Source organism: Morchella sextelata (genome assembly GCF_020137385.1).
Source record: "Morchella sextelata strain SCLS chromosome Unknown scls_7, whole genome shotgun sequence".
NCBI classification, from domain to species: Eukaryota; Fungi; Ascomycota; class Pezizomycetes; order Pezizales; family Morchellaceae; genus Morchella; species Morchella sextelata.
Window position 1 is genome coordinate 429,891 of NW_025408622.1, and position 25,744 is coordinate 455,634.

The 25,744-nt window shown below is 48.2% G+C and overlaps 4 protein-coding genes across 4 annotated transcripts; all 4 read left to right on the plus strand.

Annotated features, from left to right (window-relative positions):
- Positions 1 to 397: 397 nt before the first annotated feature.
- Positions 398 to 695, plus strand: H6S33_011795 (uncharacterized protein; the record flags this gene model as incomplete). Its single annotated transcript, XM_044843136.1, has 2 exons — positions 398 to 535; positions 603 to 695. The coding sequence occupies 2 exons, from the start codon at positions 398 to 400 to the stop codon at positions 693 to 695; spliced, it is 231 nt and encodes a 76-aa protein (XP_044695463.1).
- A 292-nt stretch (positions 696 to 987) lies between these two features.
- On the plus strand, positions 988 to 1,464 carry H6S33_011796 (uncharacterized protein; the record flags this gene model as incomplete). The annotated part of the gene is made up of 1 exon (XM_044843137.1): positions 988 to 1,464. The coding sequence occupies one exon, from the start codon at positions 988 to 990 to the stop codon at positions 1,462 to 1,464; it is 477 nt and encodes a 158-aa protein (XP_044695464.1).
- Positions 1,465 to 7,669: 6,205 nt separating this feature from the next.
- H6S33_011797 (uncharacterized protein) lies at positions 7,670 to 8,762 on the plus strand (the record flags this gene model as incomplete). Its single annotated transcript, XM_044843138.1, has 4 exons — positions 7,670 to 8,045; positions 8,184 to 8,328; positions 8,395 to 8,644; positions 8,700 to 8,762. The coding sequence occupies 4 exons, from the start codon at positions 7,670 to 7,672 to the stop codon at positions 8,760 to 8,762; spliced, it is 834 nt and encodes a 277-aa protein (XP_044695465.1).
- Positions 8,763 to 18,754: 9,992 nt separating this feature from the next.
- Positions 18,755 to 19,998, plus strand: H6S33_011798 (uncharacterized protein; the record flags this gene model as incomplete). The annotated part of the gene is made up of 2 exons (XM_044843139.1): positions 18,755 to 18,955; positions 19,048 to 19,998. 2 exons carry the CDS (start codon positions 18,755 to 18,757, stop codon positions 19,996 to 19,998), a joined length of 1,152 nt encoding a protein of 383 aa, XP_044695466.1.
- Positions 19,999 to 25,744: the final 5,746 nt, after the last annotated feature.

The following is a 25,744-nucleotide window of genomic DNA, read 5'->3' on the forward strand; positions in this document are numbered from 1 at the left end:
ACAGCCTCGACAGCACGCGAAGTGCGATATGATCGCAGCTGCAAGGTACGGACGGTACGGTACATTATCCACCATCTCGTTGTCTAGACTGTGGCAGGCTGGGCGCGCTGTGGCTGTGGCTGTGATGGTGATGTGAATAATAAAGGGAAAGGGAAAGGCTAGGGCGCGGGAGGTAGCCAGCAGAGTTGAGTTAAGGCTGGCCTATGGCTGTTGGCAGCTACCTACCGTACCACGGCATGGGTACAGGCAGACAAGACAAGACAGACCAGACGTTATGAGAACATTGCCACAGCCGTAAATGGGTGTTTCCAAACTGAGTTGATCTGGTAAATCTCCGGATTTGGACATTGAATGGAGGTGTTCTTGCGATTACGCTCACCCACTTCTCCCCCCCACCATGGCCCCCCTTCGCACTCGTGAAGAGGTTCGCACCCATCGCCCAGATAGGCCACTAAGCCCCCCTCCTAGGCCTCCGTGCGTAAGGGGGAAAGAAAACATGGCAGATGCTGCTGAGGAGGATGATATAAGAGGCGTAGTCAGTAAAAAGCTTGGATTGAGATAAAAACAAGCCTTCACCCACTATCACTCTGACTCTTCAGCAGGATCAGCATCAGCATCAGCATCAGCATCAGAATCAGAAACATATAATAAGATCATACCACCACCACCACCACCACTACCGCTTGTCCCATTGAGTCTAGCAGCAAGCTTCTTTAAGTCTTAAAAGCCTCCTACCGCCCTACTTCAAAGACATCCTTTTTGATATCAGCTACTGTTCTCTCGTCAGCACTAGCCATTACTTCTTCTGCCACTGTCAGCATTAGCTACTAGTCACCACCACCACCATTACTACTACCATCTCCTCTTCATACCATCCTACATCTAGAGCTTCACACTAGCTAGCTATCTGCACATCTACTACTGCACCGTCAGCAACCCCCAACATCAAGTAAACCAAAACCAAAGCCCCACAAACCAAACCTCACAATGCCTTCCGTCCCCGTCGTCATCACCCAATCCCTCCCCACCCCCTACGCTGCCTCCTCCGTTGCCCCCAACAGCGTCAACTCGAGCACCTTCCTCAGCAGCACCTCCGGCCGCTCCTCCTACATCTCTAGCACAGCTAGTAGCTCCTCTGCCGGTAGCTACCACGCCCACACCTCCGCGACCCGTCCGCCGCAGGTGACGGCGCAGACGCCCTATGTCAAGAAGGAGTTTATTCATACCGGCCGCCCACAGGGCGGGAACCCCCACGGCGGCCCGAGCCAGAACATGGAGGGCTACGAGCGCGTGAGCAGGGGAAATGTCACGGTGCACAACACGGGCGGACAGGCGAGGGGCTTGAATTCGGTCAAGTTGGGTGTTGAGAATGGGAATGATGAGAGGCACACCAAGGAGTGCAGGGAGTTGTCGAGGTATAGTGACAACCTGGGGTTGTGCTTTTGCCCGCCGAGCGGGAATTAAGGTGGGAGTTTGAGGTTGTGGTGAGGTGGATCAGCGGAGTGTATTTTTTGACGGTTGTATTTTAGAGTTTTTTTTCTCATTCTTTTTTCTTTGTGGGTTGGATTTGGCTTTTTTTTTCTTTTTTTTCTTCTTGGGTTAGGTTTTTTAATGGTTCCTGGATGATTCGTGTTAGCGCTTTTGTTTTTTGGCATTTTTGATCATTTCTCTTTCTTCATTTTACCTTTTTATCTGTTTCATCTTTCTTCTTTTTTTTTCTTTGCGTTTACTTCTTCTTCGGTTGATTAGGAAAAGGAGTACTTGCCTTGTTCTTTTTTTAATCTATATCTTTTATCCTTTTTTATCTCTATCGCATCGTTTCCAATTGCAATAGTAACTTCCCCCACCTCATCTCACTTTACGCCTCCCCATTTATAGAGCACGATACGTCCATGCAATCTGAATACGAGGTCTATCCTCTCAAAAACTGTAACAAAAACTCCAAGTCCAAGTCTGTATTCCAATTAGCACATAGTAGCAATACGTGGTGACGCCAATGGAACAACCAACTAACACCTCAGCCTAGCAACAGCAATTGCACTTAGCCCATCGTCCTTTTCCCGCCTTGCCGTCGTTCATAATTAGTCTCGCCCGTTTCCCTCCCTTCCTCCCTCTCGCCCCGTTTTCCGTTGCCTCGATCGCAGAAGTGAAGTGAAGTTCGGGAGTGAAGTTTTCGGTCAGTCGGTTACCGGGTTGTCACGCAGCGGGTGGTAATGATCGCGAGGCAGGAAAAGTGAAATGTGCTGACACAGCCTTGCGAGTGATGATGGCGAAAGTGGTTTTGAGTGGGTGTGAGTGAGTGATTGGTGAGTGAGTGATGTGGGAGTGGTGCTGTGGTTGGTAGTATGGGGATAAAAAGTGTAAGAAAAGGGGAATTGCTACGAAGAGGAAATACCGTGACGAAACTCCGCGACATGACAGGTCCACATCCTCAACAAGAACACCTCTGCGATACATGAGATATTTGGAATAAACATAATGCAATGGGGATACATCGGATCCTCATTCTCATATATCAGAATAACAATAATTCCCCAACGCCGTGGACATGCACGGCATGAAACAACCTTATGATCATAAAAGATAGACAAAAAAATAGACAAAAAGTTCGATTCGATTCAGACAGAGATTTGCTTTACGTACTTGCATCTCTTCCATGTCACTGTGCCCCAATGCAAATCTCTCTTTCCCTCCCCTCCATCCTCTCCCCCATTCTTCATCGACCGGGTGAAATCCCAAAAACCGAGTGACATCCTCATGACCAAAGTCCCAAGGCCCAAAGCCAGGACCAATAAGCACCTACCAAGTACCCGTTCCCCCAACCACTCAGTTACCGTCCAAGCCTCAGAAGACCCAAGACCAACCCCCTTATACATATACCCCTTTCCTTTCACACCCACTCTCTCTCACCTGGCCAGCCAAGACCGGCCGAGAGCAAAATGTCGCCAGCCAGCTCATTTATACTTTTCCGCTAATCATAACCAAAGACGGATATATGACTAGCTAGGAGAGGGGCCGGGATGGCCTCTCGCTCGCATAATTAAGGACCTTGCACTAGTAGAGGACAGTGCCTTCCCCGCGGTGTTGGGCCTGGTAATTACTTTCCTCAGATGGTAGAGTAAGGCAAGACAGCTTCATGGCTCTCACATGGATTTTTTATGTAGCAGTAGCATAGGAAGCCAAGGACAAGACAAGACAACGTTAACGTTAATTAACGTTGGATTCATGATCAAGCACCTTCCCCACGTCCGTGTCCGACGACGTGCTTGTCGATTCTGATCAAGCACAAGCACAAGACAAGACAAGACAAGACATAGCTACCACTATCTCTACCTCTAACTCTATGATACCGGTGAGCAGGTAGAATAGAGCACAACAAAGCACATCTCTCACGGCCCTCTGTCTCATTTATACCTACCACCCTACCACCCTACCTTATCTATCCCAGTGAGAGTAGACTAGTCGCCTACTCTATTTCCCCACGTTCCCGTATTGCCCCGCGCGGTATATCCGCCCCTCCCCGCGGGCCAGATACTGTATGCATAGTAGTAGCTATACATTTCCCCACGAAACGACTATCATGGCCTAGATGACTCTAAAGCAGAGTAGAGAGAGTGCTCTATCTGTATTTTTTTCCCCACAGCGAGATCTGGGGATTTCGCTACCTGTAGTTTAGAGTAGAGTCAGATCAGTGACTATCATGATCACCGTCTAGCTAGTTAACTAGTTAATTAGTTAACAAGATGTCCATACTCAAATTTTGAATTCCCCACGATCCAGTCCGTTGGCAATTAAACACCCAATTAAACCCTACCCACCTTCCCTCTCACTATTTCGCCCTATTTCTCTACCCACAAGTGTGCCACCACCACCGTTCACCACCCACTCACCACCACACTCACTCACTCACTCACTCACTCACTCACTCACTCACTCACTCACTCACTCACTCACTCACTCACTCACTCACTCACTCAGCCAAACCCTCGGCAGCCCATTATCGTCCTTCTCCCAAGCCTCGGCTTCGGAACTAAGTATTTCCTTCCTTCCACTCATCCATCCTCCTCCCCTCTCGCCTTATCCGTCGCCCATTGATCCGCTCGATCGTGTACCTGCCAATGATACGGACAAAAGGGCCCATCTCATCGGACGAGCGGGCGGGCGCTGTGGGTGGCGTTATCTCCCATTTCTTTTCGTTTCGTTTTTTTAGCGTTCTTGGTGTGCTTGGTGTGCTTGGTGTGCTTGGTGTGCTTGGTGTGCTTGGTGTATGTATGGTGGCCTGAAGACTGAAGAACCAAGAGTGGGCGGCCGGGTGGTGGTGGGCGTACCTTGGTTGCCGTTGCTTGGATGGCTGGGCGGGTGCTGTCAATGATGGGACTGAGACATGCTCTGTAGAGAGTGGGATTGGGAGAATTAAGCTCTTGGTAAAAGATCGTAGAATAGTAGAGCTTAATTGCAAGTAAACCCCATAGCACTTAAGTTGTTGTCTCCGCAGTCACCATAGCCAGCCTAGTTAGGCTTGTAGTCAATTGCAAACCACCTCCAGAATCGCGCATACAGCTACGTTATCCAGCCTGCATCCATCCTCCAAGCCTTATGCGCCCTCCAAGCCTTCTTCCTGCCCTCCAAACATCAGACGAAGTCTCGACGGCAGTAACCGAATTTAAATACTCCCACCACCACCCACCGCCCTACCCTACCAAACGCACGGTCCGGATGGCGGGGTGGAAACTGCGCTGCCTACTTACAGGGGGTTCAAAACGAGCCGCACGCCATCTCTCTAGGATATATTAGGGTTAGGGGTGGCATTGTCAGCTAGGTTTGTTTGTAGGTGCAGTAGAGTTAGTAGGAGGAGGAAGGAGGCATTAGTTTTGTTTCAAAACAACCCAACAGAAAACTGGACCGATCTGAGTAAGTGGAATACCCGTGCGGGGGGTAGTAAGGTAAGGTTAGTAGTAGCTGGGAGGGAAGGATTAAGAGAAGTTAGAGTAGAAAAGTAATCTAGATAGCGAGGTTTCTGATAGGATAGGGTAGGTAGGGTCGAATCGAATCGAATCAGTGCACGGTCGCTGGCTGGGTAAAATACCATAACTACATAAAAATAAAATCTCTTTTTTTCCGAAATTTAAGACTCCCATCATGGACTGGACTGGACTGGATTGGACTGGATGGATGGATGGATGGATGGATGGATGGTTGGATGGATGGATGGATGGAGGGTTTATTTACGCTACCGAGTTGAGGGTTTAGTCTAAGATTTGCACACTCTTCATTCGGTTTCATCAAAATATGCAATGTGCAGGCAGGCAGATTAGAGTAGAGTACATACGAGTCAAACATGAAGAGTAATCCAACCTCGATTATAATTCAATCTCCAATATAATATCGCGGCATGCAATATATCAGCTAGCTAGTAGGCACTCTATCTATCAACCACGTCCAGTACCAGATCGAGATATAACCTACCCTACCCTAGCTTCCCCTACCGCCAAACACCATACTAGAATCCAGCACTGCATCCCTCCCCAACATCATACCATTCGGTCCATACCTACCGCCGCGCCGCCCCTCTGCATCTCAAAACGGGTAATTCACACTCGTCCCTAGCATACCCTACCCTACCCTAGCTGACAGGTGCAGGTGCGGTGTTCTCCGGAAGAGACTCTTCCCCGGGCGCCGAAGGTGACGGCAGATACTATCGGTACGCTGCAATATGATCCACCACCTACCACCACCTACCGCCTACCTACCCAGCCAGCTCCCTCAAAATACAAAATTAATGAATACAGAATACAGTAGTTACGATGGTGGTGGCGGCTAAAGGAGAAACAGTAAAGGAGGCAACAAAGTTACGTACCTACGACGTTTCGAGTACAGTAGCAGGAATTGAGGTCCTGTTCTGTCTTGTGGTAGTGAGCGCTCGTAGGTATTACATACGCCATGACAGGCAGGCAGCGGCCACAACGTCGTCCTGTTTCAGACTGACAGAAAATCCAGACCAAGACGACCGAGGCACGACTTCGACCTCGCCAAAAAAAAAAGTCAATGCGAAGAGGAGGAAAAAACGCAATAACAATCGCAATTGTAATTACCCGATACCTCGACTCAATTGCTTAAGCCTGGGGTAAAGGTAATTGAAAGCACATACCTGCGCTCATACAATACACTTCATCCTTACCGTCACTCAAAAAAACAAAAAATCCGAGTGATAACCCGAGCATGCCAGTGCACCCACTCCTCGGCCCAAGGGGTGAGAAACCAGTGACCAGTAACCAGTGACCAAAAAAAACCGACGATCTAGCAACTAGCGAATGTACCTACCTGATTTCTCTTTCCCCACAACCAGTTTGCACTTCGATCCGCGCGTGCGAGATTCTGGGGAAACCACCCCCGTCTGTCCAGTTCCCCGTCTGTCCTGGTTTCCCCGGTGTCTGTCCGCTTTTTCCCCATGTTTTGAAGTCTTAGATAAAGTTTTTTATTTTATTTTTCCTATTTTTGCGGGGTACAGTTATACCCTTTTCCTATTACTGAACGCTTCTCCGGCTGTGCGGAGCCTGCGGGGTGCTTGCGAAAAAAAAACAGGCCATGGTGAGAGTTTCATGAAGATCAGATCATTGCTTGAAAACTACCACTAGCCCTGTACGGCGCGAAAACCACATTTTTGGTGTGGTGTGGCTGGTGGGCAATACAATACAAGCTTTTCACACTGACATATGCCCAGGCTCCTCCCTTCAAAAAAGCATTTTTGGGAGCTCTCGCTCATTACTAATTAGTAGTCTCGTAACAATAAGCAAGTAGCACGGACAGGGTTGGCAGCCAACCAACCCATGACGCAACCCAGTTTGGGCGATGCCGATAATTCCGGACGATACCTCACATAACCTATGAACAGCATACACCACATATCTAGAATTAGAGTACCGTACTTCTAGGTAGGTATGTAGGTATGTAGGTAGAGTAGAGTAAAAAGGAGGAGTAATTACTCTAATTACTCTTCCCCCCTCCCCCAATTCCACCCCCCCCCCCCCCCCCCCCAAATACTATTTTTCGATCTCCCCCAGCCAAATACGCTCTGACATCTAGCACGTATTCCACACCCTCCCCCCAGCCGGACGAGGGGAAAAAACCGCTGGTAAAAAAAAGTTAGTAGGTAGCAATCCCCCCCCCCCCCCCCGGGGAAAAGAAGTGGGTTGTGTGATATGCAGCTAGTTGGGATTTTGCTCTAGATTGGGGAGCTAGTTAACTAGCGAATTTCTGGAGCATATCCCCGAATCTGGAGATGGCGGCAAAGCAAAGGGTAGAAAAGTAGTGCTAATCACTATCTCCGCATTATTCTACTCCACACGGACGGACGGGACGCTAATGCTGCCCCTAATTTTTGTTTATTTCGTTGGCTGGGGAGCGGGCCCCGGGGGGGGGGGGGGGGTGTATGGGTGGTAGAGGGGGGTGCAGATGGTGGTGGTAGGTATGTTGGGATTTGAAACCTGAAAAAAGGGTAGCGAGTGAGTAATATATATATCACGACCCTACCCCACGACCATTGATCTTCTCCCCTTCTTTCCTTCCCCCATCATCCGCCTTCTCAATCAATCCCGACGACCCTGATCACCTCCCCCCTTCACGACCTCACCTCACGACCTCCTCCTCCTACACCAGCACACCCATCACCATGTCGGCCCCCAAAGAAGACGCTGTCCACGATGCGGGCTACAAGCAATCGAGCGACCTCGAGTACGGCGTGCGCCACCATGGCAACGGCTTCAACCACACCCAGGAGGGTGGCAGCTCCCTCGCAACAAAGGAGGGCGTCATGATGCCCGCCTTTGGGGGTGCCTTCCAGCCCGGCCCGTACCAGCCCAGCTTCCGCAAGTTCGCCAACCCGGCACCGCTGGGATTGTGCGCCTTTGCGCTGACGACCTTTGTGCTGTCACTCGTCAATGCGAATGCCAGGAGCGTGAGCACGCCTAATATCGTCGTCGGGCTGTGTTACGCCTACGGAGGGTTGATCCAGTTGCTCGCGGGAATGTGGGAAATGGCTGTCGGAAGTAAGTAAATGATTAGAAATCAACTTTTTTTTTTGTGGTTGTTGCGGGAAGGACCCTGTCCGCTTGCCTCGCTTGAGATATAGGGGGTCCAATTGGGAAAGAGAATTGAAGGAGACTGACTCAGTGTTTTTTTGTTAGACACTTTTGGAGCTACTGCGTTGTCTTCATACGGAGGATTCTGGCTCAGTTTCGCGATGATCCAAACCAGCAGCTTTGGGATTACGGCTGCATATGAGGATGATCCGGAAGCACTCATGTCTGCCCTTGGTTTCTATCTCATCGCGTAAGTAGCTTTAAAATTAATAATAAGTGGTTGATTGAGAGAGCCCCCGCTAATTCTTCCTTATAGCTGGTGGGTGTTTACAACGATCCTCCTCTTCTGCACCCTCAAGTCGACCCTCGCCTTCTTCAGCTTGTTCCTCTTCCTCGACATCACCTTCCTGCTCCTTGCCATCGCACACTTCATCCCTGTCGACGGCGGTATCAATGTCCCCATCAACAGGGTCGCTGGTGTCTTCGGTCTGATCACCGCCTTCATTGCCTGGTGGAACGCACTTGCCGGTATCGCCGAGACCTCAAACAGTTTCTTCACCATCCCTGTAAGTAGTTTCCATCGATCCCCGTTCCGCGATTCCAATTGCTAATGGCAACTAGGTCGTCCACTTCCCCTGGAGCGAGAAGGTCAAGGCCGAGAGGAGGGCATCCAAGAGCGAGTAAACCAAAATACCGCTCTAATTGCCCATGAAACGTTTTTTCGCCATTTCCCACACTGTTTGAGATGGTTGGGAGGTTGCAATTGATTTTTTTTATTGTTTTATTTTTTTTTCCTCTTTAATGCATGCGATGCTGCGAACGAAGCTATTTTTTTTTTCTCTATAAAAAAAAAATTCTGTTTTTGAAGGTGGTGGTGGGGGGTCGTCGTGGTGATTGATGATAGATGTGGTCGTTGGTCGTCGGTCCTGTATCGTGAAGATGGATGATCTGTTTATTGCCCTCTTCCTCCACATTCCCAAGTACGTTTTCGTTTACCGTTTCCATCTAGAAAGCGAGCGAACCCTTAATACCAATGTTTCCCTCCTCCTTCAGCAAGAACTACCCTTTTTTGTAATGAAGTTGTACGTATCAGGGCGGGTGGGAATATCGATGATTCGAAAAATCCCTCCCTTAACCCCTATGATGAGATATCATGTATCTGGAAAAAGAGACTCCATAATTGAATCCATGAAATCATCAATTCCTTCCACATGACATCTTCCTCTGCCGTAAAACACTCAAAACATTTTTCCTTTTTCCATTTCCCTCCGTAAGGGAAGCGGTAGGTACGTCGCGGCCAGGAGTGCGCGGCGGTGAGCATGTCTCACCCAGTGTTCCCAACCCCAACCCGAACATGCATTAGTTAGTCCAGGTAGGTAAGGCAGCTATTAGCTAGCTCGCGCGATCACTGATCGGTGGAAAACCAGCCAGCCATTCCATTCCATTCCTTCCATGCATGTTTGACAATTGGCAAAAAAACGGCTGAACTCCTTCAACCTGCCCTAACCAGTCGGTTCGGTCGTTCGTCTAGAACAACATATCGAAACGGGTTGGGGGTTATTGTTGTTGGGGGGTGGTGTAAAAAAAATTACACCCTAGCTGGCCATGGGGCCTGTGCTGCAGGGAGGGAGGGAGGAATGGATGGGTAGAGTAGAAGGTGGTTACTCTATTGCCTTGGGTGCCGATATACCCAGTGCAGTGAGTGAGGTTTCGTCTGGTCGCGGGAGCGAGGGAATGGAGTGGAGTGGACGCTCGATGTGGAAAGATCCTCCTTCGCTCCATTGCGCGCCGGAGTACATGTTCGGGCCATCTGTCTGCTAGCTAGCTGGGGAGCTGTGTGGGTAGCTGGAAGATCGGGGAGCAACTCTATCGAACATCCATCAGCAAACCTTCAAGTCGAGTCGTAGAAGAGGGATGATGGTACGTACCAGCAAGCATCACGACACGACACTTCGCTCACGCCCAAGAGGCAGCGGCGAATAAGTACCATCCATACCAACTCCGCCAAGCTCTTCCAGCCCTCCTCCTTCTCCTCATTCCCACACTCCTCCTCGTCGTGGTCGTCGTCGCCAAGGAATATGCTGTGTTCTTTGTGTATCGTGCATTCGTGCAACGTGCATTATCCTTCTTCCCCCACGAGAAAAAAACAAAAAAGCATTGTCTGGTCTGGAGGCTGATTTCGCCGGCTGTTGCTGTCGCGGACTATTTTTTTTCTTTCTGGAAGGTCGACGATGCTGTCGCGGCGGCGCGGCCAGGGCAAGTATTGAGGCTAATTATGGCAAGCTTAATTGAAGGTCCTGATAAGCTTTTTTTTCCTCGTTGCTCAAGAAAAAAAGTCTTGGGAGAACGTTAGATGTTGCGCAGGGCACACAATCAGTCTGTCAGGGTCCCTCCGACAACTGCTATGCAAAAAAGAAAAAGTGCAAAGTGCAAAAAAGCAAAACACCAACCCGTTGCAGCAGAACGTTTCCTGGTTGACGAGTGAGCAGCGAAGACGAATAACAATTGAATCGCAACGGCGGTGGTCGAGGGAAAGGGAAAGAAAAAAAAATAACAATAAGGAATAGAGAAAGGAATCAACGAACCATAAAAGAAGAAAAAACATACCATCGGCCCTACGGCTCCCACCCCCATGCCTTCTCTCCGAACATATCCGAGGCCGCACCTCACGCACGGAGCCCGGGGGTGGACCGGAATAACTAATAACTAATAATCGCTGCAGGGTCCCCTGGCCGGGCATACTCTAATCGAGAAATATGATGGATGGGTCCTAGCTTTCTACATTTGCAACACTACTATGCTCCATAACGGATGTCGTCTTTACCTACTTTTACGTTGATAGGGTTATATCGCTGGCTATTCATGGTGTGTTTGTGATTCGCGGACAAGCTATTGGAGACACGTATAATCAACCTCCTTCCCTCTCTCCCACTCACTCCCTTCCACAACGACAACCACCACAGGAGAACCGACGGGACGCGGTATCCCCCTCGCAGACAAGCGAGCGGGCGGGACTCCCGTCCCTGGGGCGCGCGCGTCCAGATGCGCGCCCGTTGGGTTTGGGGTAATGATTTGGGCCGGGATTCAATTAGGGTAATGATCACGATGATTAGGATTAGGGCAGAGCAGTGGACTGTCAAGTCAGCTGGTTGATATAGCCATCGGGACTGGCGTGCATGGGCCGCAGGCTTTGTTTTCTATCTCTATCCTATTGCCATCCTATGGGAGGCTTGATATCTAGTTGCGCCGTATTCTGCGATGGAAGATTCGGGGGCGGTTCAGCTGGCGCGACGGTCTGCGGGTTGGACTTGGTGGGCTACCTCATCATGACATACCGTCCTGTGCGGCGAAGGTGTGGCAGTGAGATGATGATAGTGATGATGATGATATCGATGTGGTGGTGCTGGTGGTACATGGTGGTGGTGTCCGTGGTGATTTAGTCCCAGACCGACTTGATATCAAATCTCCCCCTCCTCTTCCTCTCTCCTCCACTCCCCTCCTTCCGAATGTTTCTTCTATCTCCAAGCCTGAGTAAACTAAACCGGCGCCAACAATCCAAAGCCCAAGATCACTATTCCATCCCATTTGCCACCCATTCCATCCATGAGCGGCATCCATATGAGTGAGATATCCCGCATGATGTTTAATTACACCCCCTCCTCTCTACCCGCCGCACCCCCTCCAATCCCGCTCCATCCACCACCACCATCATTTGCTTCTCCAAGCCAGTAAATGCCGATGGGCACCGATCACACGCCCATGCCCAGGCCCAGCTGCCATATCCATACCAATGATACCCAGTGGCGGCCCCAGAAGGAATGAATGAATACGACGCATTACGCCATTCCATCGCAAACCACAGGTTCCGGCTAACGCGCCATTCACACCGCACCATTGACCGCCCATCACGAGTATTGGTGGGTGGGTGATAATTGGTGAGTGGTGAGTGGTGAGGTGAGTGGTGAGTGGTGAACCGAGTGATGGGCTGTGATTGGAGGTGCGGTTTTTTGGCGTAAGTGTGGTTTTTATGCACATGTGGGGGTGATACCTGGATGATAAATGTAGCACACCCAACCTGGCTATGGAGGTGCAGGAGGGCGCTTGGTGGACGGTGGTTGAGGTGGTGCTTGGTCGGGGTGGAGTCATGGGATGTCACTCGGTGTTTGTACCGGCGTGCGGGTTGGGTTTTGGGTTTTTGGGTTTTTGGGAGGGCTTGGGTACATGTGATGTGTGGCGAAGTACATGTAGCTACATTCACTCGGCTGGACTCATTGGATACGTGTGACCTTACGCCTTGAAAGACGGTGTCCAATAGTGAAGGTCCCGCTGTCAGGAGAAACGGTGTCCTATCAGGGATCCTATAAAATAGCTTGTTTTATCTTTAGACATCGATAACAATTGAAGCTTTAAGACTCGTCCTACTTTCAATAGGACCATCTGTCGGTTAGAGAACAACCTCACATTCTACCCTCCGGCACCGCGTCGGGGCAGATATGACTGCGGATATGGCTGCTGCGGCATTACACTCCACCAGCCACCGCACCGGCCCGACCCTGCCTGCTGCGCCGACTAGTGATACTCTAAAGCCCTGTGAACTGCCGAGGTGGCGGCTTACTTTATAGACTATCGCTATTAATCGTACTGCAAAAGCTTATGTAGCTAAGCCTAATTATAAGCTTAAGGCCGACGACAGCTCTAGACCTACCCACAGCTCACAGCTCACAGCTCAGCTGAACTCCATCTATGTAGCTACATATCTTTCTATCTCTCTCTATCTCCATCTGTATATTTCTATCTAGCCATCACATGCCTCAACCGCACCCGTATACGTAATCAGCCCAACTATCTCCGTTCACCTTCCACCCGGGCCCGTCTAGCTACCAACCAGACACGCCCGTCCGCGATGTCTCTCCCTATGTAGTCCCGTTTCAAAACCACCCAGCGATGTTTTCCGCGCGCGCGCGAGCGCGTGAGCGCGTGCGACTTGCGGGCATCCGTCGTATGCAGTGTGTAATGTAGATTTGGACATGGGCTGCATGCAAAGGAAAAGATGTAGATCATGGAGGAGGATGGCGATTCGTGAGTCATGACGTCTATCTGCGGTTTTGATCTTGGATTTGGGCTTGGGTAATTGGGCTTGGGTAATTGGGTAACTGGGTAGCTGGGCTTGGAGGAAACAGTCAGCAGCTCTGGGGTTCCATGAAAATGTTTTTCTCTTTGTTTTTTTTGTTTTTTTTGTTGGCCCGGTGAGGGTAGGTATGTAGGTTGCTGGTAGGGCTAGGCAGCCGCAGGGAAACAACAGGTAGAAGTTGTAGATGTATGTATGTGAGTTACAAACCTGGGTTACACTACCTACCTGGACATGTAGTGACATTTGGTTCACCCGGTGGAGGTAGAAGAAGAAGGCCGTATGTACTCTACGTGGAGATTCTGAGTCTGAGTCTACAACTATGACTCCCAGGCCGCATCTCCACAGCCCGGGAGGGGGGAGTGTGTCTTTAAAGATCATCAGTAGGAGCACTCTCACTTCTACCGCCCCCTCTCCTCCCTCCTTCTTGGCATCGGCGGGCACGATATCACCCAACCCACCAACGCGGGGAGAGGGAAGGAGGGGCGAAACGGAACGCGCGTGCACGTGCCTAGCTGCACATCCCTTACGTTTATCATTACCCCCCACCACCCAGCCAGTAAACAAATAAACAACACCGGCACCCACACGCGTCCTTCCAGTCATCGCGTCGCAGTTTGATGATGATGATATAGCACTCCAGAGCTATGTACACACAAGGCAGGTCAGGATGTACATGGTAGGCAAGCAGGTAGAGTGGATCGTTGCATTGCACTGCAGGGTGGATGAGCAATGACGATATGTACGTGGGCGCCGATTGGGCCAGGTCGGCGATGGGGATATGTATATGTAGGTATATGTATATGCAGGAGAGGTTTAAAAAAGAGTTCTGCAGAGTGACTGTTTGGTCGACTGGCTGGGCTGGCTGTGGGGATGGGATGGGATGGGATGGGATGGGATGATGGATGATGGGTGATAAACAATTAGCTATTTCTGATACGTTGGGTGTTTTGGCGGTTTTAAACACTCACGCCCACTACGTACTGTCACTCCCTTCCCTCCGCTAGAGAGAGAGTAGAGTATCACTCCAACTCAAACCCCTTCGCCCGGCCCCTGGAGGACGGGGAGTGTCAGTTGTATTCACAATAGACATACTGTAGGTATAGACAGAAGATATTATTATCCCCCAAGCCAAAAAATAAAAAAATAAAGGAAAGGAATGTGTGTGATTGCAATTGATTGCTGCTGCATAACATACCTACCTCACCTCACCTCTGCTGCTACTCTACATCGATCACACCCATCACCCGGGGGGTGGGTGAGCGAGCGCGCGTACCTGCTTCATCTCTGTCTCTACGCAATGATATCGCGGATCCTCCTGTCTGGCTTGTCTAGCTTGTCAAATCGCTTAATGCCCTACCAGTGTCTTCCGTAGCCGCCCTGTCTACCCTCTTTGTGTCTGGATGGCTAGCTGGAATGGTAGATAGGGAGCTCGAGAGGAGGGTGATATGATATGGATCACCGCTTTTTGAAACAGCGTAAACAGCCAACCCAACCCAACTGACACTCCCTACAACCAACCCAGCGGCCAAAGCGTCTTCTCTCTTCTCCTCTGTGATATATGTGGCTAGTGTTGATTGTGGCGCAACACACTCACTCCATCTTCGCTCTTGGCGTGCCTCTTCTTCTCCAACCAGTCTAGAGCAGAGGTGAAATGACGTCTTCCGCCCATATATAGGGGCCGGGGAAACAAAGTGCCCAGCGCTAGAAGAAAGGAGAGGATGCCGAACGCTATGCTGCACCTGAAATTTGACTGACCAGGAAGGAAGGAAGGAAAGATGGAAGGCATGGCAGGTTGTGTGTGACGCCAGACTCGTAAAGAGAGAGTCCCGGTAGTTAAGTTTAGTTAGATGCCAGCGCACCACACCACCCAATCAATCAGTCGTTTGGTGGTGGTGGATGGGGTTGAGCCACCGTACCGCCTCAGAGTGGCAGCCGTAGAGTAGTAGTACCAGAGTGAGTGGTAGGTAGAGGAGGCCAAGGTAGGTACAGACCTGCGTGCATGAGGGTAGGTAGAGTGCTGCAGGGATGTGGAAATGGGACATGGGGATACAGGAGGAAGAGGTCAGCCAAGAGGTTGTGCAGATACAGGTTTGGTTCTGGTTGGGCCTGTAGGTATCGTAGTCTAGCTACATGTAGTCTTGGTAGCAAGTCTAAGGATCATGAAGACCTAGGAGAACGAAAGAAAGAAAACCGTTTGTCTGATAGAAGGCCTGTTTGGGATCCTTAACGAACCCGGACCGAACCGACCTTCGCTGCTAAAATAACCAGATAGCTGTGCTTCTCCGTGTTTGAATCAACCCGCGTGCTTTCGTGCGTGTCCTACTCTACTTCTAGAGTTTCTACTTACATGCCATACCCATACCCATCCTACCCCGGCATGCACAATTTGGAGATGCAGTTTGGGGGGGGGGGGGGGGGAACGCTGGGAAAGGAAAGGAAAGGAGAAAAGGGAGTAAGGGGAGAAACGGAGAATACCTACCTGGTTATTGGATGGGATGGATGACTGGATTCGCATATGGCCTAGCTGGCACGAGGTCCAGTCAGCTACATGTAGGTAGGTCGTAGAAAGTAGAGATGGTAGAATTGTAGAGAAGGAGATATAGATGTAGGTAACAGGTAACGACATACATCTTTTTTTTTTGCCCCCCAATGGTGATTGGATCTCCACAAACCGGAGGGCCCCTGGTCCATGTTCATGTCGACTTTCTTTTACACCTCCGCATAAAAAGAGGTTCAGTGGTGGGAGGGCTCAGCTTGCCTTTTTTTGTGAAATTGGGGGAAAGCGAAACAGTTGCAAAGTTATATGTAGCTGTAGCTACTTCATACATATTCACACACCACACACCCCTTCTGCTAATTGTGCATGCTTCATGGAGATGATGATCTTAATTCAATTGATTTATGACTGACTGGTTGACTGACATGGCTGAGGTCCACAAGATGTAGGTGGAGTGAGTACCTACACAACAACCTCAAGCTGCCGAACAACCCCTCTAGATCCCCCCACTACAACTTGGATCGGTAAATCAGTCGGTTTATTCAAAAAAACCAAATACATCATGAACTTGGGGTAAGCTTGCTTCCACGCGGAAACGCTAGAGTTAGTGGTGCTACCGCCGCCGCCGTTGCTTGCAAGCAAGCAAGCAGTTTCTAGCTTTCAGCGGCGGATAGATTAAATAAAGTAATCCTTTCCCTTCATCGTTTTACAAAGTGCAGTGTGTGTTTCTCCATCTCTCTCTTCTTTCTCTCTTTCTCTCATTCTCCCTCCTAAAGCGAGAAATCTCGCCATTCTTTCTTTCCCTCCCCCTCCACCCCCGCCATATTTCCCTGGGTCTTCATCCCCACCGCCCGGCAGGAGATTTCTTCCAATCGATTGAACGAGGGTAAAAAGAGAGCTAGTATTTGGACAGACTGGCAGGCACTCCTTCTGGATTATTTCCTCTTCGTGTCCTCGAGCCCAATTTGTTGTTCGAGCCGGCCGGGTCGACATTCTCTCGCTCATCAATCTTTTTTTCCCTCCGCCGGTTAACGCATAGCATAGCATAGCATAGCATAGCATAATACGGGGGTGTGATCTGCGCGCATTCAGCACAAAAAAGGGCACATTACAACAACTACTCCCCCTACCCCAGTCGTTCTGCTGGTGAAGCTCGACCTGGAATAGTTCAGAGGTTTGTGAATGCAGTTTTGGGTGGATTGAAAGCGACGGTTACTGCTACTTACCTGTCACTTTTTTGGTGGTGGAAATACTTCAATTTAATCACACACAAGACAAGAAGAAAAAAAAGTGTTAGTGAAACCCCATTTTCTTTTTTGTTTCTTTTTCTTTTCTTTTTCCTTTTGTTTCCTTGTGTTTGGTTGTGTGGTTTATTGGATACCGTTGTTTCTGGGTATTCTGGAATGATCTGGTAGTCATTTTTTTGTTTTGTTTTGTCATTTTTTTATTTTTATGATTTTTTTTGTGGCTCGATATCCTTCTCTACCTATTCATATCCCTCCCCCCTTCACGAAATTGGGTCTATCTCGTCATGTATGGATGGCCACAGCAGGTTGGGCAAGCCTCAGCAGCAGCAGTATCGCGATTATGTGAAGCCGCAGTTGTCAATGTTCCAAAGAAGGAGGTGACCAATCTATCAACCCAACCACGCTCTTGGGAATTTCTTGAGGTCCATTTATCAGTGGTTGATCGAGCTGCGTTGGCTTGTTGGGATGATGTGTGCCTCTGGGTCGTATGTCCGGTCCGAGGCACTTTCCCTCCTCCTCTCGTCGATTCAGGAGCCGTATGTACCACGGGCCCGCCGCGCCCCTCTCACCCCCCCCTGGGGCTGCGCTGCGCTGGGAATCCCACCTTGAACAGTCTGCAAATAATACAGACCCTCCCCATTCATGTTCCACTCTGAATAAACTCTGCCAGTCTGTCTTTCGCATTCGGGCTTCCACTCTTTCGTTCATTGTTCATTCATTTTTTCCCTGTATTTCAAGAGTCTTGTTGTGTTCTTGCTAACCAGCCCCTATCCCTTGGTTGTTGGTTGTTGCATCGACATACAGACTACCACGCTCTTTCCGATATCACTATCGTCTCACTCATTCCTTTTCAACTCCCTTCCCGACATACTCTCCCCACATCAGGGCCTTCGAGAACCTCAACCTCTCAACTAGGCTATTCAGACACAGGACGGCTTTCGCATAGTCATTCCCGTGACCTGTCCAGTCCAGTCCAGTCCTGCTATCTCTCGGCACCCCGTCCTTCGCCCTTGCGCTCTGCCACATCTCCCTCCCTCCACACACCACCTCCCCCCACACCCACATACATCCACCACAACCCACCCCTGATCCATCAAGTCAGGTTCGCATCTGGCAGCCTTCGCTTCCTCAGAGACGTTAGCTCGTTATTTTTCTGAGTGAGGACAGGTACTTCTCTGCATCTACAAAATTACCCATTCTTGCAGAGCATTGTCGGTTGTTCTCGTCTGTTTTTAACGCAGGTCCACGGGATTTTTTTTCTTTTCTTTTATTTCTCTCTCTCTCGAGTAAGGGGTTATCTATCACACGGGTCCTCCTGACGCGCGCTGTATCCCAAAAGGCATTCCTTCTTGCTCCACTACTTTGTTTCTCCCAAAGGTATGGATCCAGTGAATATGCACTGTCCCTCTCCCTCCCTCCCTCCCTCCCACCACACCCTCCCCTCACTCACTCAAATCAATCAATGGCATTGGTAGACAAGCTTGCTTACACAGTAACCCCCCGTCACTAGAAACCTTTAATATCCGATTCTTATCCTCCCAGATTAGTCTTGGTTGGAGAGTCACCCTACTTCTAGCGGTCATCCTGTCACTCTCTAGTCACCCTCGACATTTTTTTTCTTCTTGTCCCTCATTTTTGTCGTTCTTTTGAAATACTTCCGAATCTTTTTTTTCTTTCTTTTTTTTGCAACGACCCTTTTTTAGTCCTTGCTTAGTCCCTCATTACGGAATATTTCGAATTTTCGACGTCCACTCTCTAATACACAAAACACACCCCCAACCCCTTATCATAATCACTCATCATGGCCTGGCACACAACTTGTGATTCCTTCTTCGTCGAGTCGGCTGAACCGGAACGGGATGGAATCTATGCTGCCCGCAAGAAGAGACAGGAGAAAGCCCGTATCGATGCCGAGACTCAGATGGAGATTGCTGATGAGATGTCCCGAATGGTTTCCGAGGAGTACCAGGAGGATATTTTAGACCACATGGAGGTCATGGAGGTCAGTGGTTTCCCGTTCCCGATATCGGGATGTGTTTTTCTGGCCTGGGCCAACACCCCCTAACCTAAACTTATCTCCCGTGTTTTATATAGTCCGAAACCTTGCCGGATGTTGCTAGCATCGACATTCAGACCGAGATCCAATGGTTTATGCGACCTTACCTTTTAGACTTTCTCATTGAAGCTCACACAGCGTTCCAACTGTTACCGGATACACTATTCCTTACCGTCAACCTCTTGGACAGGTACTGCTCGAAGCGAGTTGTTTACAAGCGTCACTATCAATTGGTTGGATGTGCAGCGATGCTCATTGCTGCCAAGTATGGTGACAAGAAGGACAGGGTACCGACTATCAGGGAATTGAAGGCGATGTGCTGCAACCTTTACGACGAAGACATGTTCATCCAGATGGAGTGGCACGTTCTTCAAACGTTGGACTGGGTTGTTGGGCACCCGACTGTGGATAGTTTTCTGCAAATGGTTCTGCAGGAGGTCAACTACGACCCCGAGGTGGAATGCATGGCCAGGTATCTTTCGGAAATAGCGCTTTTCCACAAGGACTTTGTTAGCACTCGACCATCCGTCATGGCAAGGTCTTCGCTGGCTCTTGCGCGCCACATTCTTGGCCGGGCTATGCCTCGTCACTCGGATTGGGCTGGGAAATATGATACCACCGTTGTTGTCCTCTTGTCTCAACAACTTCACCGACCTTCCCAGATCCTCATCCGAAAGTACTCTAGCCCGGAATATGCATGCGTATCAACCATTCTGGAAGACTTCATGGCCCGCCGGGCCGCTGTTGATAGGAACACGCGTGGACCTCCTACGCCGCCATCCGAGGAGGTTTACGAGGCGACCAAGGCTGCTATCGAAGAAAGGAAGCATGATCAAAACCCAAATTGCATGACCCCTCAACCCAAAAACCAGTCATCTCTAGGATACATCACTCCTCCTGTGTCACCTAATGGTGGATATTATGTCGACGAAGACCTTGTGCTGTCAAGTCAGATGGACGTAACGCCTTCGATCCCCCAATACCATTAGTGAAACTTGTTCTTTTTTGACGGTTGTCTTTTTGATGTTTGAGCTTTCATATTAAACTGTTGTCAACTTGCGTTTTTAAAAAAAATTATTCTTCGTTCATACAACCTCGTATACCCCTATCTCTCTCTCACTCTTCATCTCTCAAATCAGCGTCGTTATCAAAAAACACACTTTCCAAGTTTCCGAAATTGCAAAAGTTCTCATCCATTCGGCATAAATTGAAAAATAATTAAGGATATGACAAACTAGGGGGAGAAGGGAAAGGGAAAGCACTGGGCCGGTTTATTTTGTTCATTTTTTTAAAAAAATCTTCGCTTTTTGGGCTTTCTTATAAGTCATTTCCTTTGTCGTTTTTGACACATTCTGCTATTGTTGTTGGTTTATTTTCTTCGCATCTGCAGCTGTGTTGTATGGGCATTTGCATATTCAGTGTTGTTCTTTTTTTTATAACTTATCTATCATTTGAGCGTATATTTCTTTTTCATTTTCTTTCCTCCCTTTTTTTTCCTTTCACTTTTTCTTTCTTCCTATTTCGTTTCCCCCTCAATTTCCTTACATTTATATACTAAATAGTTTGGCGGATAGTGACGCATCTTTGGATGTCCTTCTTCTTCGGGATTTGAAAAAGCTTTGGGAGAGAAAAAAGGAGTTGGAAAATGGGAGATCGGGGTGTCGACGGTTTGGTGGTGTTTAAGGAGGCAGAAAGGGAGCGAAGGACATACGGTTGGGAGATTGTTATTGGCGCACGTGCGAGTGGAGGGAGAATAATGGAGGGAAAAAACATTATTGAGCAGAAATTTCAGATTCTGAAGAAAACCAAAGATTGCAAGAAAGACGTTTTTTTTTAATCACTGCTTATACTGCTTACGGGCCAGGAACGAAATTGAATATTTTTTTTCTTTCCTCTTTATTTTGCTCTTTCTCGTTTCTTATTCTTCTTCTGCTGCTTTCTTCTTCTGGCTCATTATGATGCTTCTTTAATCCTCATCATCTCATCGTTACCCTTTTTTTTTACTTTTTTTTGCGATATTGTAATTCTCGGGGACCTGGCAATAACGGTCGTCGTCCCCAATAAGAGTAGGCCTGCATCTAGAGGTCTCTTTTACTTCTAATACCCCCCATACCTCTACCTATCTAACACTCTTCATCATACTCTCCTCCTACTCTATCTACCATACCCACCCATATCTACCTTATCTCACATCACATCATCTACCCAATTATATTTGAAGGCAAGAAGAAAACCCCCCTTTTTCTCTCCCCCTCGCTTCTTCATCTGTATATCTAAATAGCACGATCCGACGGGGAAATCACCCCCCTTATCTATCTCTATAGCTAGGGGGTGGGGAGCATCTTCGTCGAATCTTATGTTTCTTATGCGGCTATTATTCATTATTTTTCTTCTAACCAAAAAACTCTAAACTAAACCTTAAAAAAAATCTATTATTTTCTGAGAGGTCGAGTTGGAGTGGGTGGGAGTGGGGAAATTTGGCTGGTTCATTTTCCCCCCGCCTCATCGCCATGATGACTTCTCAGATTATTCTTTTCTCTATCTTGCTCTACCTCTCATGAACTGAATTGAACTGAACTGGATCTGTTTGTTTTATTGTTTTTTTTTTTTTTTTTTTCGTCCAAGATGATGCTTTGGGAAGGCCTGGCCGGATGTGGGTGTGATTGTCTGGTGATGGAAGGGAAGGGAAGGGAAGGGGAAGCTGCATATGGGAAGGGCAGGGGAGAAAAGATGGAGAGGGTTTGTAAACTGTACATATAATTTCTGTTGTGGTAGGGGAATGCAACTACATACTACAATACCACTATTACTATGTACCACTAGTAACTGATATACATGCTCTCAAACATTAATGTCCTATTGTCCTAGTTGCTTTGTGGTACAAGAGACCAACCAGGAGAAAGACAACAACAACGACTATTTACTTCTTTCCATGCGCTGCTGCACTGTGAGGGGCAACTGCGTTGAATACTGAGTTGGATGAATCTCGATCAAATGTAAGGCGGTTGCCCTCTTCTACCCAGCAGATAATATATACGCCTCACGACCGGACGGGCTGGCGCACAAGCTGGAGCTGTATGGATAGACAATTAACGGCCACAATGGAAGGTCGGGAGAAGCGTGGAATGTTGCTGCCTACTGGTGGGTGGGAATGTGCAGCGCAGACGCAGACGCAGTTGTGGTTGAGCTTCATATCATCTTGTCATGTACATTATCATTGTAGCATGCCAGGCCAGACATGAGGCGGGACCGATGGATGTTGCAGAAATCTTCTTGTAAAGAAAACATTTTTATAGTTGAGTTTTTGTTTATTGCTTTTTCACTGCTTTCCAAGACCCAGATACCGGGCTCTGACTGGCTGGGAGTGTTTGCTTTTTTGTTCGTATTCATTTCGTTTTTTTCTTTCGTTTTTCGTTTTTTCGTTATTTTTTATTTTTTCCCTTCCGGTTTGGCGGTTGTTTCGCAGCGCACATATATGGTTATCAGCTGATTGTGACACTGACACTGGATGATAATATCGAAACATATAGTTAGCCCTAAAGAATTTTATAAGTTTCTCGTTAAATAGTTGGTAAGTGCCATGTACTGCTAGTACTACTACTACGTGGATATATTTGCACCATACATATAAATGTTTCACTGATATGACCGGCTCAATATCAGAAATAGCAGATTGGTATATATAGGTTATGTGGTACAATAGTACAATTGCGGCGCATAGTGACATGGAAACATTGCACTTGAAATATGTACATACGTACCGCTGGAAGAGGTTAACAGCCTCCAGCGAACCCGTTTGGAGGAAACAGATCCCATACTGCGGTGTTACGAGCGGACGTTGTAGATATATGAACCACTGCCATCAACATAATCTCGTGGACATTGACGAGAACAAGACACTAACTAGCCAACGTCAACTAGACAGGGAGCCGTTTGTGAACCTGAAACCTACCTGTCTGTAGTGCATATAGTAGTTGTTGGCCTTGGATGAGTGGATGGGGGTGAGTAGAGGTCAAGGAATGCGCGCCGCTAGATCTTGCTGGCCCTGGTGCGCACCACGGTGAGATCTGGACCAATTATTGGAGTTGGATCCTCAATGTATGTGGGATTTATCTTTTCCCGAAAACCCCAGAATCATGACCACGGCTTTGTTCCTCATATTTTGGGATCTTCGCCCCAGGGGGGTATGCATACATGTACCTACATCGAGAAATGCGCTGTAAGTACGTATGTCGCCCCACCATTGGGATCCCGAGGGCAGCGGCCACTTCGCTGTACGTACTGCTTCTTTCCTTCGGAAAATATCGATCTCCATTCATCCATTTTCCTACTCCGTGTTCCCCTGTGACATACAATACAATTCCGAAACAAAACGTTCAAACGCAGTCCGACAATGTTAGATTAGACGTCACGTCCGCCCCACAATAGGGGATTGCATAGATTGCCTAGGGGATGATATGCACACAGAACCCCTCCAACGCCAAAGAGGTGGGAAATAAACCTCCCGTGGCTACTATGGGCTGCAGCTGGTGAGAGTAATACACGAACGTCCTGTTTCGTTAGTTATGCCTGTCAATATATGCACCGTCCCAGGCCTCGCTTTTGGATAGACGCCGGCCGGGTTCTTTGGAACTGTTCATGTTGGGGACCGTTCCAGCGGAGAGGACAGGACAGGACGTTCACGGCCGTAGATCGATCTGGTCCGTGTTTCACTCATGCTCGCCCACGAGGTCTTGATCCGAGATATGAAGGGAATTTAGGGCTAGCAAACAAACAAAATCTTGGTCTTCTAAGTAGAACAACCACTCGCACACAGGGGTTCGATCTGCTCAAGGGCTACTCTACCGGAGGATCTGTTACCGCCCACCTTACCCGCTACCCCCTACTCTAAACATCCGTTGCTGAAAATAATACTAAAGGGGGGCATTTGAATTTCGCTCCAATCTCCGGCTGACTGGTTATATAATGCGGGTTGCATATCATATGTGGAATTTCTGAATTGGGAACACCGACCAGCCAGGGGGGGTTAATAATCATCCACAGAAGCCACACTTGCAGAAGGCTTGGCGAAATTGAAAGTGATCTTTTGCTTGATTACTTTTGAATGATACTTGTTTATCTCTAGTATGCGAGTTGAGTGAATAGGACTGGGGTGTCGAGGATAAAGTCGAGGATGAAGTCGATCATGAGGAATCACTCGGACCCGGCTGATCCACCCCCAGCGTGATTATATATTGCCGGTGAACGTCCTTGGGTAGGATGTTCTCTCTTGTCCCGCTAGTCCTATATATGTGGCTAGTTAACAGATGACATGATGTTTCAAAAAAAGTCTAAGGTTGGGGTCGGCTCACGTGGAAGTAACAGTAGCCTTTTCCATCTCCTAAAATTGGTATTATTAACACTTAAAATCATTCTTCGGTTCTCTTTGATGGGGGATCTTTTACTTCCCAATGCACGTAATGATATCTAAAGCATTCTATAGTACTCTCCCATAACTTATAACCCAAAACTCATATTAATCTCCCTCCTCTAATCAATTCTCCGAGTGTGTCATCTACTAAATCGGGGTGCGCCAACAAACGGACTAACCTTTATGATGGGTGCTCCCTTGGCTAGAACACTATGGGTGGAACGTCCATTCGGCATGACACCCTGTAAATAGCTATTGATTGAGTCTTGCGCTCTAATAGAGGGCTCAAATATATCTAAGAACTATCTCCTTTCTTAGTCTAGGTGAGATTTACCTTCATGAATGATCACTCGGAATAGTAATTATTTAGAATAGACGGAGTAGTAACTCGCCCTATCGTCAATTGGATAAGATAATTCTCACCCGGCTTTCTAATACCAGTTGACACCGATATTTTCATTTTTTGTAAAACTCCAAGATAGCTGGTTAGCTGCATTCTCCTGCGCGATGTGGCATCCCAAGGTTTTTATCACCAGGTTGGTAATCCTAGCAACTAAGGAAGGATATCCCCTGATTTGAGAACCTTATAGTAGCACTAGAAGCGGCTCTTTAAGATAGATGCACGGACTAGGATTAGGTGCATTGAGCCATCATAATTCTCCGGGCAGCATAAATTGAACCGTCCCGAACGGAGGGATTAGGCCAGTATGTTCCCGGATCCCTCCAACCCTAGAACCAAACACGAAAGAGGAAAACTTTGGGGAACAGCAGATAGTTACCACAAGAAGAAAATCGTCAGTGGAGTGTCATCTGTAGTAGAAAGAGATAAAGATACCAAAATTTGATAGAACAAAACGATTTCCAGTCTCAGGAATAGTCACATTGGTTGTAGCAGAGTGCTGGATCATAGCAAATTTCGGCAATACACTGGCAGCAGAAGTTTGGCAAGAGGGGGTAATTAGCAACGCTCCACTAGATAATTCGATGATTATTCGCACTCTTCTGGGGATGGAGTATGTTATCTAGGTGTATTGAGTGGAATAGATGTACTATGTGGGTGAGATAGGTGGTTCGTGACCCGATGATGATATGTAGCTTGGTGTGCATGCCAGTGATAAATCTAGCTGTCCTAGTACTATCAGCCACCACGACCCAATTGTGGTATACTTTCTTTGTGGGTTTGGGTAGAATTAATATCCGGTCATCAAAACTTTTGCAATGACTGTATGGAGGTACTAACAAAATCGTTCATTTAGAGCATCGTGAATGTATTTCCTTCCATCACAAGCCCGTATCTCTATATATGCACACCCTAAATATTAATT